Source organism: Lepidothrix coronata, unplaced genomic scaffold (assembly GCF_001604755.1).
Source record: "Lepidothrix coronata isolate B3197 unplaced genomic scaffold, Lepidothrix_coronata-1.0 Scaffold0, whole genome shotgun sequence".
In the NCBI taxonomy this organism is placed as follows: Eukaryota; Metazoa; Chordata; class Aves; order Passeriformes; family Pipridae; genus Lepidothrix; species Lepidothrix coronata.
Window position 1 is genome coordinate 15,220,267 of NW_016690180.1, and position 16,864 is coordinate 15,237,130.

Here is a 16,864-nt window from a genome sequence, read left to right on the forward strand (position 1 = left end):
AGGCTCTTTCCAGCAAAAGCAGTAAGACTCAGGATTTCTAAGCCTAATTGTAGCACCCTGGTTGCCAAACAACTTTCTCCACCTTTCCCTTCCCAGTAATATTGCTGTCAAGCTTTAATAATAGCATGAAGCAAAGAAATATTGGCCAGAATCCTAAGCAGAACAAAGAAAATTTATCTCAAGATAAAAAAAAAATAAAATTTAAAAAAATAAAATCAAAGTTTTTATACTTAGGGGATAGTCTAAGATTAACACTACATAACATTTTCACTAACACAGTTTCACTTTTCAAAATGGAAGTCAGATTTATTCAACATTAAGTGTAACAACACATCAGAAATCAATAAAATCAATTTCCACTTATAAAATAAAGCAAAGTAACATGAATAAACACAGGAAAATACTGTCTGAGACTCTCCAAGCAGGACATTTCTCATAAGACTCACAGAAAAGAAAAAAAAATATTTTTATATGCAAACAGACTCAATTCCCAAAAACTCAGTTTTTTCCAGTTGTAAAGCAATATATAGCTAATGGGAGGTAAACTAGAAAAAGGAATGAAATGCATCATGCTGTACAACACCAAAGAAATACTCCAAATGCATTTGTGTACAGCATTAACAACATGCAGTAAATGAGGTTAAAAGCAAGTACAGTGTATATATTAGAGACAGAAACTAGTCAGTCTGAGGGTTTTGTTTCTTATTTTAGTTCAACTAATTAAAACAAACAGAAGCCAAGAGCAAGCAGAGGAAGAGCAGAACCTGCATGGAGAACAACATCTCTTCCCTGAACAGTAAAGCATCTTAAGATTCAAATTGTGCATATATTTACTTGTCTTGGTCCTCTTCTTGCTATGTCATTGAAACATACCCAGCTCCAACGATGGGCTTTATGCAAGTATCTACATTTTTATAAAGCAGTAATTAAACAAAACAATGCAAGTCATTCAAATTCTGTTAATCTTTTAAGTCAGGCATTAATATGCTGAACACTCACTACAACTCAATGTTATTTAAATTAAAAATAAAAACAGGGCAAGACATCTCCCAAATAGCCTTGCTGAAGTCTAGGGTATATTAATTACATTTGTTGCTTGGAGAAGAGCAATGTGAAAATACACGTGCTACCCAATTCATTTCATTAAGAATTACTTAAATAGTACTTTTTGACAAATAGCTGGGATCTTTGCTGGTTCTAGGTTCTGTTCAGTTCACAGTCTGACAGATTTCTCTTGCCAGTCTTTTTTTTTTTCCCACAGCAATTTTTTAAAACAAACCCCCAGGATCTCCTACAGCTTTTGTCAGCCATTGATAAGCAAGCAAGCATAGCACACATGCAAGTTATTAGAATTAGAGAGCCAAATATAATTAACTACAAAGTTCCAAGCAGTAAGTACATCTACATTCCCCTGGGGAGACTCCATCTTACTGGGAGATGGATTTGAAAGCTGATAAAGAACACAGGTTACCTGGTTAACTTCAGAAGTTTTCTGCCTTCCACCCAAAGACTTACAGGAATCCATTCTACCACCTAATATGCTAGTACAAATATTCGAGATTGTAATTAATTTCTGTAAGAATGGAGTGATGGCTGACAACTGAAGACTGACTTTTGTAGGGTTGGACATACAGACCTTAATTTTAAATGAATTCAAGTCTGAAAATAATTGTGCAGCATTAACTTTAGACACATATAAACAATCAAAGGATTATTTAAGAAAGATAAATTTACCATTCATTCACAAATTGCACCAGTCAATGCTCTACCTAGTTCAACTAAAGTACAGCAGTGTTTTTATAATATCCAACCATGATCTAGTCTTTAAAAGGCAACTATTTACCATTTATCTATTAGTAATTCCCAACTGAAAAAAAATTATAGTACTCTAAACTATAAACAACTATCAGTACCTGTTTATTTTTTTTAACAGCAGAGAGATCACAAAGAACTGAGTTGAATTAAAGTAAAAGGAATGTGAAGGGAAAAGTTCTAATTTAGATGTCTTTAGCACATATTAAAACAAAATTAAGACACGCTACGGAAATTTATCTTAAACTGCTCTGAAACTGCTCTGAGGTCTGGGAATCACCTAAGTTAGTGCTGTGACTACCAAACTTAATGCTAGGTCAAAAATAGAATAGAAATTAGAAATACAAAGGTAATGCCCTGAAGAATACACCTAAAGAAGAAAGTGGGGTTTTTTTCTTGGATAAAGAGTTACTGATCGGAAAGGTTGAGATTGAGTGTACCTTTCACCTCCAGCAATCTAAGTTGTGAGCGTTCCCTAGTCTTCTGACTTAGGAGCAGATGAAATACCTCTGAACTCTTTTTTCATCCTCTGCAATGAGCAAGAGGAATTTCTTTTTACCTTGCTCAGATGTGCTTTCCCTAACATCTAAATTGAGAACAACCTTCCCACTTTCATTTCAGTGGAACATTAAATACACAGAACACACACACACAATTTGGTAAACTTGAGATTCAAAGCTGCAGAGAAAATCAAAAGGTAACAGAAATCTACTGTGTTTCTGAAGGCCTGAAGTGGACTTGTGAATACTGCCATCTTCCTTAAGCAATGTCAGATGCAAGAGCACTCAGGAATAACAGTTTAAAGGTTAATATTGTTACCATTGTTACCATTAGTGCCTTCTGTTTATGCAACAGAGAACTAAGTGGAGTGTCAGATAAACACCATCTTTACTGGTCTGGAAATGAAACATATGTATGACACCTTTGAACAGCTACTGAAGCCTTAAAGAATGGTTACCTAAACATTTACGCTGTCAGGCAATCCAACTCTACAGGCAAAAGCCTTTTTTGGTTACTAGTTATCCCAACATCTCTGCCACTGGTAGAAAATTTTAGCAGCAGTTAGAATGAAACAGCCATGGTGGGCTTAACTATTAATCAATGAAGATGCAACATCCAGGATCAAAATGCCTACAAGCACTTCAGAGCAGTGTTTCAAACATGATAGTAAGGCACCCACACACCCCTTAAGTGAGAGCAACTGGAACAGATCAGAAAGGTTGTTCACCCTACTTAACATATTGTACAAGGAGATAAGCAAATAGACAAGAGGTCCAAGAACTAGCAATTCCTCTATTTGATTTAAAAAAAAAATGTATTTTATTACATTCTCCACTGCTTGTAAATATACTTTTAATTAAATGAAAAACAAATATTTCTTTGTATACATTATGTAAGGTAGTAATCCCTCTCCAACAATGTATCTTGGAAATGGAATGAAATTATCCTGAAGCTCTAAAAGTTGGTGGTATGAAAAATGCTAATTAGCTCATTTCCCTCCTGAGCCTGCCATGTTCCTATATATTGGGAAGCAAAAGGGCAAAATCTTGAAAGTTTTCTAATTAATTTTATCTTTTTAGACAATCAGTCATAAATTAATGCCTAACTCCAGTTGGCATCTATAAATATCATAACAAAACTGAAGTCACATATTCTTGGCTTCACCATCCTCAAGGCTTCCAAAGGAGGAACTGTATTCTTACTACAACAGTACTACCTAGACTATGAAGGAGAATCTTCCCTCTTTCAGCAAACTGTCCATCAGGAAGTAGAGGGTAATCTGCTACGTAGGTACCAGTGGGGAAAGAAAAGTTGACATAGGCCTGGAACTGTCAATGATCTATTTTAAATTCATTCACCAAGCAGTGAAAAAAAATAAAATTTAAAAAAAAAAATCAACTGCTTTAATCTTTAAGTCCACTGTAAACTGGTCAAAAGTATTTCCCATGGCAAGTAGAAATGCCTTTCCTAAAATCTTTACGCTTTTAGTAAAAAATTGTCATATAGCTTTAGTAAGAACTGCGGAAAGGTTTTTCTTCTTCTTTGTATAGAACCACACACTTGACACTTCTTCATTTTACAGGTAAAAGACATAAACGGTAACCTGTTCAGGGAGAAGCCTTTTAGGCAATTTCCACAAAGGGGCTGTTGTCTTGACAAAATACTCTAACAAAATATTGAAGAAAGCAAAGATCCTCACCTTTTGAAATACTGGAGAGTTTAAAATAAAACACGGATTTTAGCTATAAAAATTAAACAGAACAAAAAAACCCAAAACAAACAAAAAAATATCTAATGACACTAGATGATTGTCTAGGATGACTGATGTGTCTCATGAAATCCCAGTGGTTGGAATGCTGGCTAGACTCACTGACTGCCAGCAAGTTCAAGTTACACTGGTAAGCAAATGGAGTCAGAACAGAGGACCTTCGAAGCACATTGTCTCACTTCTGATGTGTTGATCCATGCCAGGTACTTCAACATCAGGATTGGATTTGACGTTTGCCAATGAGGATCTACCTTAGTGTCAGTGCTCTCAACGTCCCCTTACTAAAAGAACACTAACTGGTTCAAGACAGGAATTTCTGCATTAGCCACAGTAGGAGCAATGGAAGCCACTTACATTGCAGACAAATTCAGGCAGCAAGAAATGAAAGCGGTCTATTAAAGAAATTAAAATATAAACCTAACTCAATTAACTTAAAATTAGTTTGTGCTCCAACATACAATACTCACCACTTCTGACTGTATTAATTTAAGCTTTTAGATATCTAATATTTATTAAGAAGCAGCTATAAAGTTAAGAGGACAGCTGGTAATAAACTGAGTGTTGAGAGCAGTCTGTTCTCCAAAGGTTTGCTATTTTGAAGCCAAAATCTATCACTATGATATTCTCATCTGATTTGTATAACACCATATTTTTTTTTGAAGATAGTTAAATTGTTTATTTTAAAAAGATACTTAACACTTAAACTCACAGCCAGTGATGAGTTCAACATGTCCTCCATTTAAGTTTTTAATTATACTTACTACAGAAAACTGAATTTGCCTGTTTTGGCTTCTCAGTATTTGAGTTTGCCTGACTTTGATATCAGGATTAAGAAGAGCTGACCTCCCACTCCTTGGTACCAGATTTTTTTTCATGTGTAAATATGTTCTCTCCAGTTATCAAAATGCCACTTCATCTTTTTGATAATGATAGAGACAGAGTTCCTCAAACCTTACACCAAGATCTACTACTCAGTCCCAGATCTTACTTTAAACACAATTATTGCTATAGACTTCCCAATTGCATCAACGCTTTTCTGGTAGTAGCCTTCTCCATGTTGTCGGGGAGGCACAATAAGTTCCCTACTTTTATAAAAGTAGTTTTTCCCTTTGTAGATGTTCAAGTACTTCATCAGGCTTTTAACTACATCTCTGAAGGCTTAGCATTGAGGTGGTTCTCTAGCACAAGTCTTTTTGCATCGCTTCTTTTTTTTCTCCGCCATGTACAGGGTGTACAATCTTTGTTCAAAGGGACCATTGTTACCTTGTGATGACTTTTTTTTGAAGCTACGGCTGTTCAACCTGATGATTCAGAGAATAACGGAACAATATTATGCTGTCATTATTTTCTATTCCCCCTAATTTTTTCTTCTCCAAACTCCGCCAAACAGTTGATTCCTCCTATGCTTTTCTGTATAGATGGCATACAATCATTCTTTGTTAGACGGTACAATTCTGGGATTCATTGTGTTCTCTTAAGGAATTAATCAATGTACCAGGACTTTTAAGGTACTTGCACATGTAAGGTTTCCATCCCATTTTATAACCATCCTCTTCTAACCATTTCACAAGCCACAGTAAATGCCTTCCGTTAAAATCACCACCACTTCAAGGACAGAACTAACACACTGGTTATGTACAGTGGAATCTAAGTAGAGAATGATAGAAAATACACATATCACTTAATTTCAACTAGCTACAAGTTTTGAAGACTCCGTGCTAGAAAAAATTTAGGCATTCAGTGAATTAGTTCTTTCGTACAGTACATCACGTACATATTGGCAAGAAGTGAGGCCCTAATCACAGGTCCCTGGCAATGGCACCTGCTACTGAGGCAACTATAACACCCCTATGGAAGAGCTGAAACCGTTTAGTCATCATTGGGTAAATTGCTTGTGTTTTACTAGAGCAGGGAATATTTCTTTGGAATTTGTCTCAAAAGAAATTCCTGCTCAGTATTAATATTTTCAAACTGAATAAAAGGCACTGTTGCTTAAGCAGTATATTTCTTGTCTCCAACTGTTTAAAAAAAAATAAAAAGATGTTTTTGAACAACTAGCTACTACTACTACTACCCTAAGAAGGGTTCCTTGTTACCTCACAGTCATTTCATCTCTCCCTATAAAAGCTTAACAAAAATTGCTTTTATCTGAAGCATGTCAAGTCTCACCTTTATATCTATCTTTATATCTGAAATTATGAGTTAGTATGACAGTATGCATTATAAAATTATATCATTTACTTCAGACATGTCTGAACAGCTAGATCTTCAAACTATACAAAAATAAAGTGTATGAAATCTTACAAAAGGAGGACATTAAGACAATAATAGCTAATTCAAAAAATATAATAATAACTTATACACAGCAGTAAGCATAAGCAATGTAGCCTACGACAGCTTTCAATTAACAGGAACTCTGAAACATGTCTGAAACAAGCATTAGCTAAAATTGGAACATTCCCAAGCACAATAATGTTTCCAATTTATTATCTTTACCACAGTACAAACTTTCACAACCCAAATGTCCGTTGTCTCTCAGTCTGTAAACAAAAGCTACTATTTCCTCTCCTCACTTAGAGAGTGAATATTTTCAGTCTTCAGTCAAGTTTCACAACCATCACTTGCATAAGGAATCAAGAGCCTTTTCTCTTGATAAATTACTTTTTTTTTTTTGTCATACAGCCTGCAGTGAAGTAAAATCACAGTGAAAGTCCTGGGAAAAAAAGATCTTTACAGCAGGACTTGAACCATTCTAATAATAAACGCATCTAACAAAGCTTCCCATAATAAAAGCATGACATTTCCATTTCCAGAAATCAAGTCAATTAGAAATGCTAAATTCTACTTAAAAACCCCAAAAGATCTAAAAGTGAAAAGATTTATCTTCTCAGTCAAATACAAGTCTTTCAGTTTCACTTGCAGAGACTGTTCCAGTCTGTAAAACAGTAGTGCAATTCATTTAGTTCTACTTCTTTTATTTTTGTTAAAGTCCAGTAGACAAATGTCCTAGTTCTATGGAAAGATAGGAAGATGCTCCAGTAAACAAGAAACTTTGGCAAGCCCAGGAAGGCTTACTAGTCCATTAAAGCTTAGGAGTCCAAAGTGGCTTAAAAATGGTTTATGAATAAACTTTAAAAAACCAACAAATTTAAAAAAAAAAAACCACACTGAAAAAGACAAACTAAAATAAAAAAAAAAGAAATAAATAGGCAGAAATTAATGTAAACTGTCTGAACTTTTTAATGGATTTCTCATTGACAGCTGGCACGACCGTTACAGTCAGTTAAATATAGGTGACCTACCGAGCATTCCACTAGGGCATCCAGTCTGGAATGCTCAAATGGAATTACATTCCTAAAGGTGTAAAAAATAGAGTTCTCATAACATTACTATAGGTTTTCTTCTGCCCATCTCACTTACACTTCTTCTTAAAGAGGTTTTTTATTTTTGATGGCTTTTTATTTTTTTCACCATTTTGGCAGAGGTCCTGTGGGATGCTACTTATCCTGGGGACAGAAGCAGCTTCATGGCTGGGTTTACTATCACTGCCGGTTGAAGAACACGAGGTGTGCCGAGGCTTTGGGACTGGGATCCCAGTTGAAAGCTGGTTCATGCTGCAGGACTTCTCCAGGATTCCATTATAAACTTTGCTTGCAGGACTAAAGATCATGCTCTTAGTTTCTGCCATGCCTACACAGTCAGGAGAGCCCCTAGAAATATCTGCAGTTAAAGAAGAGGAGTCTCCTGTAGATGATTCCTCCAGTGAGAATTCTTCTGGGGATACTTTCTGAGGAGAAATTGTCTGGTACATCTCAAGACTTGCTGGAGGAGACTGCTTCCTTCCAATGGATGAATTTAAGGAGTCACATTCCGAACCGGTTTCCTGTACTTCCCTGAGTCAGAGCAAAGAGAAGAGAAAACATAATGAAACTATTTCCTTCATACAGTTAAAAAGGAAATTAATTTAGAATCAATAACGTTAGTCTAAAAGCACCACCCACACTTTTCCTTAGTAGTTAATTAAACAAAAAACATAAAGTTAAACATTAAGTTAAAACTTGCATTACATCATTTTATTCTCTAAACTTAAGGTCATTAATCTGTGCAATCTTGCTTTTGTGGGCAGCAGCATCTGCCCAGATTCAGTCATTTGTATCTCACTTCAAAGAACAAAACTATCTTTCTGGCACATGAAGTCAGAAAAGTTATGAAATGAAAGGAGGAGATTTAAGCCTATCATATATAAAAAGTTTCTTCAGGACAAGTGTCCCTACCTTTCAACAAGCTCATTTGCTCCTTCCAAAAGGAATTTAACCTTTTCCTATGAGGCCATGTAACAAGAGTAGGTACACGCTCAACATGCTGTAAGAATTGTGTTACCATCCATCTTCTCTTCGCCCAGTAGCTGACATTGCTTTTGATCCTAGTTTCAGATGTAAAAGCCAGTAACATATTGTAATGGAGAATCAGGGTTAGTTCAGTGCACCCTGGATTGTAACATACTTAACTGTACATGACAAGCTAGCTATTTACATACACATCCCAGACAAGAACTCTCTGTTCCACGTAGACTATATTAGTTTATATTACCCTATAGATTACTTTAACTTTTGGCTTGGTTTAACCTCTAATTCTAAACTATTAGTCTCAATAATCCTATCAGAGTTCTGAGTGCTGTTTGCTAATCTCCGTACCATTGTTTATCAGCAGAGAAGTAAATGGCTTCCTCCTCCTCTTCAGTTCGATAAAGAGCTGGGCAGCTCGACACAGAAAGGATGTCAGGGTCAGGGGAGTGCAAAGCGTGCTGAGACTGCGGAGATGATGGCACAACATTGCGTCTTGATCGACACAAGCTACTGCTTCTTGCCAGTGTGCTGCTGGGAGGTTTCACAATGGACCCTGAGGCAGAGAAAAAGCAAACCATAACCCTCCAAGTAACACTGATGTTAACAATATCTACTCTGAAGCCTAAATAGTAGGTATCTGCTTCAGTGACAGTGATTTTTAAACAACTTTGACATTGTTTGACTGTTGCAGAGCAAAGAACACTGAACACCTTATACATTCTACAGTTAGATGCAGCAGCTAATCAAGATGCAACTGCAGAGATTTTGTGCCAGCCAAATACTACACTAACCACACACCAAAGCTCTGGCTCACTATGCTCTCTTGAGAAAAAAAAAAAAAAAAAAATATTTTATTGAAACTCACAACCCCTTATACACTAAAAATAGCAGGGCTGAAATTAGTATGTTACACAATGTCCTGGATTTTACATGTGTGGTGATTTGGAATTTAAAAAAAATATGCAAAAGTTTTGCAATGTAGGTATGCATAACCAAACACCCAACTGAAATACACTGCATTAGTTGAAAAGTAGGTTAGACATGGAAGACCAATTTCATTTATGTAATAGGATAGAAAATATATAATTCAACCTCTTTTTAAGCTCAAGAATTTCCTTTCAGATAACACTTTCTTTTGCCAGGCTAACTATGAATTTCCAGAAACAAAAATATAAGTATGGAGGAAACAGCAACACACGACTTGACCAGGAAAGTCTCAACAGGAAGTGACAAACTCAAATTTTCCTAATCCAATTCCTCCTTCAAAAGGTTATTAGGCAGCAATACTAGTACAGAAAAAAAGCTGCAGACCTGTTTTCAGGCTAGCTGTTATGAGTCTCAGGATTTTTCATATCCCTCCTCAAACTGTCCCATAGAATGCATCACTGCTTACGTTAGACACACCAGACCCTTACTGATGTTCAAAATGTTTAACAAACACAACACGATAAAAAAAATCAACTATTTCTGTCTAGCCTGACAAAATATATTTTATTTTTCGCAATACCAGTTTAGCATCAGGTAAGTTATAGATTCGCTTCCTAGAATCTCAGAAAAGGTTGTCAGTCCGTTTTAGTACAGGAAATCACAACTTTTAGAAAACAGTGAGTAACTGCACCTTTGCCAGTACATAAATTCATTTCCACTCCTGAGCAGAAAAGAAAGGTTTATAAGCCCCAACATGAGAGTTGTCATGTATCTCAAACTTTTCATTTTACTTTTGATGAACTCCCTATTGACCCTAAAAGCAGGTGCTGGGAGCTCAGAAATCATCTTGTGTCATTATAACAGTACTCCTAAAAGAGCAAATGTGAACTGAGATAGAAATAAGAATCCCTTCAGTAAATTTGTGCTACATGTCCAGGTAAATCAGATGCCATCCTACTCACTGGTATAAAAAAAAAACCCCAAAGATTGCATCATCAGTGAATTTCGAGAGAAGTTAGAAGCATTTTAATTCCTTGTAGGTGTATATACCCAGGAATATGAAGGGTTCAGCTACGACAATTTAACACATAGAATTTTCTAGTGCAAATGAAAGTCACTAAATCCAGGAACCAGTTGAATCCTGATCAGTCCATGGAAGAGTAGAAGTTTCACTATCACCCTCCTGTAAGGTCTTTGTTCCCGTGTCATACATCTATTTCTTATCACCTTTTGTTCTTCAGCTTGAGATTGACCAAACCACTCTATTACTTGACACCATTTCAGCCTATGAACCCACCTGCTCTGCCACAAAGAAGCCTGCCTGACAGACTTCAAATTTTGTCAATCTTATGAGATCAAAGGGCGGGGGCAAGGTAACAGCCCGGTTCAGTTTAGATCAGACTGTAATAGTCTCACTCTTAACTGACCTTCTGCATGCTGCATTTTCCCTGAAGCCTCATGAGCATGACAAGCCATTTTGCTTCTATCCTTCCTTGCGTGCATTTGTTATTTTTCTCTGAAGGATGGGAGTAATTCAGCAGTTACCAAACTAACCTACAATAATTTGACTCCTAAACTAGTTTCAACAACAGATCACTTAGCATATTTTCCCTCTCCTTCTCCACTCTGAAATGTTTACAGGTTTTTTTTACTGAGTAGAAATTTTAAAAGCTAGTAAATTAAGGATAAACTACTTCCTTCATGTGATCACTTTAACAACATCAGGCTCTTGGGCCTTACTAAAATTAAAGTTTTTGTAGTGTTATTAAGATTCAGATAACTTTCATCACTGGGACAGAAACACTTCCAAATGAACTGAACTTTAATACACAGAAATTAAACCATAATTGAAAAAGCATAAAGTAAAGTTTCAGCTAAGTACGCTCGTACAAACTACAGTCCTTTTTTACTTGTAGTTGCTCTGAACCAATTGCACTCTCTTCTCTGGCTTCACTTTTAAGCAAGAGCTGAATGAGAAGAGTGACCAAAAAAAACCCACAAGTCTGATGTCTTATATACATATACAAGTGTTGTCATTTTAGACTATCTGGAAAATCGTGGTAATAAATGGATCTCTTCATTTTGAAATCAGACCAGAGGTTTCTCTATATTGAATTAGAAGTTTAGGCATCCATATTGTATTGGGCCACCCAATAAATTTGTTCCTAGGGTTTAAATCAAAGCCTTCACAGTGAAGACAACTAGAGAAACAGCATGCCTTAAAAGTGATCAGAACTTGTAGTAAGTAGTGTTGCAAGGGGATCAATGAACTTTTCAATGTGGTCTGTAGAAAACAGGTTGGTACACTTAGAAGAAAAACATGTGCCCAAGGCACGCTAAATGAAGCCAGCGAAGTGGCTGGCTTAAGCTATTTTAAAATACAGTTTGTACTTCTTCTGAGAATCCCAGCCCTGGAAGAAAAATATACTCATATGATAGCTTTTTTCCCTACTTAGTCCTCAGCTTGATATTGGTTGTTTGAATAGCTACATGGGAGCTCATCTTTTTGATTTTCCTCTAGAGTCCAGTTAATCAAAGCTTCCACAAAACAGGCTCTTGTACTGACACAATGACTCATGATACCAGGGTGGTCTGAGTCCCCAGTGTATATCTTCTGATCTTAGTTTAACCAAAGCTGAATTGCCCTCCCTCCAGCACTTGGCTTCTTTGCCTTGCACTCAAACAACCCACTGTAACCAAACACAAACATTCTGCCTGAAAGCTTTCCTTGTCAACAGGATTTTGCTCCAACCACTAAAGAACGTTTGCAAATCTATGTAGCATGCGGCCTCTCAAAGGGTGTGATCTTCCAAATAGCTCAAAGGACTCTAGATTAACACTATCTCTTCCATCTGAAAAAATAAATGTGCAAATAGAAATTCAGCATTATTCATTACGAATTTTTGTAAGTAGCAATCCAAGCTTGACAAGCACTTTCAAAACCTTAGCTGGATTTGCCCCACTCCACCACTGAAACAGAATAAAGGCATTTCTTCATGTTAAGTTTATTGCAAAACTCAGTTTTCAGTTCATTAAATCCCACGTGACCTAGCATCTGAAATGCTAGATAGAGTTTTGACTTTGATCTAATCCTGTTTGATTTCAGCACTGTCCTCCCACCTAACTGGGAACTCCCATGTCCCCTCAACTTTTCCTCTTTTTTTTACTGAGCTCACCACTTACCATGAAACTGTGAAACTATTGGAGGAGTATCTTCATCTAAGTCATCAACTCCCCCCGCAATTGGGTAAGGAGGAATGGAGACTCGAGGCATAACTACCCAGCTGTGATCAGAGTAGAGAGAGGAGGTCAAGCTTGGTAGCCCAGAATTGTGTGCGATTTGAAACCCGCAAATCTTCTCAATCTGTTGCCATCGATAAAGACGCTCTCGCAAACACGTTGTCAACTCAGAGAGTGCTTTCCTGAAGAAAAGCACACATTAAAATTACACACGCTGTTCTTAATGATAAAGCAAAGCAACACAAGTGCATTCATTCCAGCATACCAGAAGATCCATTAGGACAGTTCAAATATTCAGATTTTAACATATTTTAAGCTGCTTTTCTTAAAATGCAAACCCACTATGACACTCAATTCTGTAACTCTCAAAAATGCCATTGTTTCAGGAATAAGTAAGCACAAAAGACTATGCAACCTGTCCTGGTAATCCTCTTACTTTGCTTCAAGAATTTTATGGTCCACTTCATCCAGGGAGGAGCTGTGTGCAACATGTAATGTTCCAAATACAGTGCTTCTCTTCTTTTTTATCTTTTCTGCCTAAAAGGCAAGATAAAATGAAATGCATAAAACTAGGAGTAATTGTGGCAATGGATTTGCCATATGCAGGATGGAAAAACTCCTGTCAGAGATGGATTGGTGAGGAAAACAGTCCAAACATTATGGAGACAGAAGTTTTTACTGTGGTTTAAACATGTTTCAAAATGGCTTTTTGTATTTTCTGCAGTGTCACTGTCTCCTTCTTCCCGACACCCCCTGTGAAGCTCTTGTCTCACACAGAGTGTCCTGGGAAGGTGTCCTGAGGTGTTTCTCATTGGTCCCTTGTTAACCCCTTTCTATTGGTTGTTGACCCTTTACCTGATGGTTTTTTCTGTGTGACCCTGACCTTGCGATTGGTCCCCTTTTGACCCTCCTAAAAGCCTTATAAACCCCAACCCCACAATAAACTTCCTCTTTCGTCCGTCCCTCCCTGGTGGTCTGTGTGGGCTCCTTGCAGGGTCGCCGGGCCACGTGCAGGGGCGGGGGGAAGGGCATTCACCTCGCAGGTTATGGGGCCAGCATCCTAAGGCCTGGAGGTCTCCCCAAATCCCACTAATCCGCCGTAAGTAATATACATAACAGATGATAAAACATTAGCAATATTGAGAGGTAGCAAACAATTCAGAGAAGAAAAAAACACCCAAATGCTTATCTGCTTTGTGTTTACTATTTCATGTATCTAGCAACAGATCAGAAAAGTCTTTAAGTAGCTGAAGAATAAGTTATTACCTCATCTTTGGCAATTGTTAATTGCATTTCTGCATGCTGTCTTTTGATGTTGTAATATTGTACTTCAACTTCATGTGTTAACTGAAGCCACTTCTGCAAAGCTTCAGGAACAGACCAATTACTTCTCAACTCAAACTCCTTCTCAGCCTTTTTTAAAGCCATGCGAACCTAGCAATCAATAAGAAATGAGAGTCACCAAGAGTATCATTAGAACTGAAAGAAGAAGAAGAAAGTGAAGTATTAGCAGAAGAAAGTGAAGTATAAGCACCCTTATACCAGGAAGGCAGATCTGGCATTTCTGAAATCTGGCATAAGACCTTCCATATACTGTACTATACTCAGATTTTTTTTTTCTTTTGATATATGGTTCCTAATTTGAAGCTTAAAATTTTTTGTAAGACAGCATTTTTTTAGTACAATAAATCCAAATTTATTGCTTTTCAGAGGAGACAAAGTTACTATCTCTCTTCTGATAACAAGATAAAAAAAGCTTTTTTATATATTTTTGTTCAGTGAATCCAAAAACGTTACAATAAGCTAATATACAAAGTTTATGGCTTTTTATAGTTTCAGGATTATTTTACTCGATAAAATCGTACTTTTATCCAGTATGATTGAAAGACAGTCATTAAGCACACTTAGAATTTTTCCATTAAAACCTAGCATTTGAGGAATGCTGCTTTAAAAACTCCTAAGGATCTAATAAAACTACAACCAATTCAAAGTCAACACTAAAGTTATAAACAGTTTGCAGATACCTGTACTAATTCTTCCTCTGCATATTTGAGCCTGCTGAGCTCACATTCAGCTCCCTCCCTTAATTCCCTTAGGCGATGAGCTTCCCGTTTTGCATCATTGATCTCATCCATCATTTTGCGCTCCAGATTTTGCTTTTCCACAGCAACATTTCTGTTCTCTTCTTGTGCCTTCTCAAGCCTTCAAAATTGAACAAAAAATATAAGAAAATACACAGCATATTTGTTAAAAGTTGTAGTCCTCAGAAGAAGAAAATGCATCCAGCAACAGGGCAAGAGGCAATGGCACAAACCAAAGCATGAGGTTCCATCTGAACATCAGGAAACACTTTCACCATGAGAGTGACTGAGCACTGGCACAAGTTGCCCAGAGAGGTGGTAGAGTCTCCATCCTTGGATATATTCAGAAGCCACCTGGACATGGTCCTAGGCAACCTGTTCCAGATGATCCTGCTTGAGCAGGAAGGGCCGGACAAGATGAATTCCAGAAGTCTCTTCCAACCTCAACCACTCTGTGATAATAAAGACTCTGCAAGCTTCATGAATCAGCAGCAACTGCATCACACAATGTGATACCCCCATCAGGCAAAATACAAAAGCTTTTAAGTGAACCATCCTTAAAGGTGTAATATCAAAATACAAGACTCTATATACAATTGAGTTACAGGTGCACCGGAGAAGACTTTCAATTCTCACACTGCTATATAAGCGGTCGAAAGTAATCAGTCCTGGTTTGTTTCAATCTTAAGAGCTTAAAAGCAGGAGAAATGTTCTCATTCCCCTGTATGTAAATATTCCAAAGTAAACTGTAATTATATGAAAATAACAATACATACTTGTAAATCTGTAGGTAAAAAAAGACAGCCTCTATTCTTTACCTTCATCCACAAGTTCGTACTGCCTGCAAAAATATCCAGGTGCAATTTCTACCCATAAAACCAGTATCAATGAAATTACAATTTCCATGCAAAGGGAAGATGAACAAAATCCAAAGGCAGTTTAATGCAAATAATTTATGACTGTAAAGGATCTATGTTTGTATTTAACCTCAAAACAAAAGGACAACTAGACATTAACTTTTTTTAGTTTTAGGTTTTATACCTTTCCTGCAAGTCAAGAAGACTTTGCTCTGCTGTTTGAAGACTTTCTAAGTCCTTCATCATTTTTGTGATATGTTCTCTTGAGGTTCTGTTCTGTGTATATGCAAACCAGCAGCCTCCAAAACCAATAACTATAGAAACTGTTAATATAAAATCCTTCATCCAGTTGTGAGGGGGACCTGTGCAGAGAATAATACCATCATTAACTAGTTCACTGATACAGACAACAGAGCATTTTCCATACAACATAAGCAGCTCTGCTCTAATACAATTTACTTAATCTACACTAAAACATTCATTAGATTGAGAAAAGCTTATCAAACCTTTACAGTACATACTCTGTATCTTTATTTTTACTTATTTAAATAGAGTTCCCCAATTACACTTTATCAGGTCAGTAAGAGCTTTAATTATGTTTGAGCAAATTTTCCCCAGTTTGCACCCTCTGGAATACCCTATGCTGGGTTAAAAATGCACTTGGAAAAAATAAAGTACATTTTAAAATGGTGAGTGGCTAACAGCAGCCCTTCTTAAAAGTAAAACTTGGATCGTCAAATTATCATATCCAAGATTCACGTACACATCTTTGTTAGTACAATTTTACTCATTTGAACTTTTGTAATACTTTCTGCTAGCATTAAAGGTATAATACAAATAAAAAGTGCTTTTTTCCCCCCCTAAAAATCCCCAGCTCAGATCTGGCCTGACTGATTCAGGAACACCAGACATGCACAGCACCACAACAAATCTGTAGCTGTGTACAAGCAAGAATGCAGAGCATTGGTGATGTGGTTATAGACATGTCTGCATATGGTAAAATAGGTCAGATGTGGAACTGCTGCGTTGAATTTAACCACACTTAAACTCAACTCTGCACAAAAGACACAATTATTGGATTTGCACCACCCTCTCCTTTTTTCTTCTTGGGGAAGGTTATCCCCTCTCATTTCAGCATCCCAGCTGCACTGTCCAAGCTAATTGGGAAGTGAATGTAACATTAGCTGTAACTGTAATTTAAACAGTCAAAAACATTTAGAGGACACTTCTTGTGACACAAAGGCCAACTTCCATCTTTGAAGTGGGGTTATACTAAAATTTCTACATGATCTTATATACAGAAGTGGACCTTTGTCCTGGTCACAGCACCTC

At 36.8% G+C, this 16,864-nt stretch overlaps 1 protein-coding gene across 3 annotated transcripts in view; it reads right to left on the bottom strand.

Moving 5' to 3' along the window:
• Positions 1-279: 279 nt before the first annotated feature.
• The window catches only part of STIM2 (stromal interaction molecule 2), a 71,834-nt gene continuing 55,249 nt past the window's right edge, over positions 280-16,864 (bottom strand). For 2 of the 3 annotated variants that reach the window (XM_017803707.1, XM_017803644.1), the window contains exons 6-12: positions 15,717-15,894; positions 14,619-14,796; positions 13,861-14,028; positions 13,031-13,131; positions 12,538-12,776; positions 8,776-8,980; positions 280-7,974 (exon numbers count right to left, since the gene is read on the bottom strand). In XM_017803707.1, the coding sequence (XP_017659196.1) occupies positions 7,494-7,974; positions 8,776-8,980; positions 12,538-12,776; positions 13,031-13,131; positions 13,861-14,028; positions 14,619-14,796; positions 15,717-15,894 (1,550 nt within the window). In that variant the 3' untranslated portion in view covers positions 280-7,493. Of the gene's footprint in view, positions 7,975-8,355; positions 8,505-8,775; positions 8,981-12,537; positions 12,777-13,030; positions 13,132-13,860; positions 14,029-14,618; positions 14,797-15,716; positions 15,895-16,864 lie in introns of all 3 variants that reach the window. The other variant, XM_017803766.1, reaches the window with a different exon arrangement.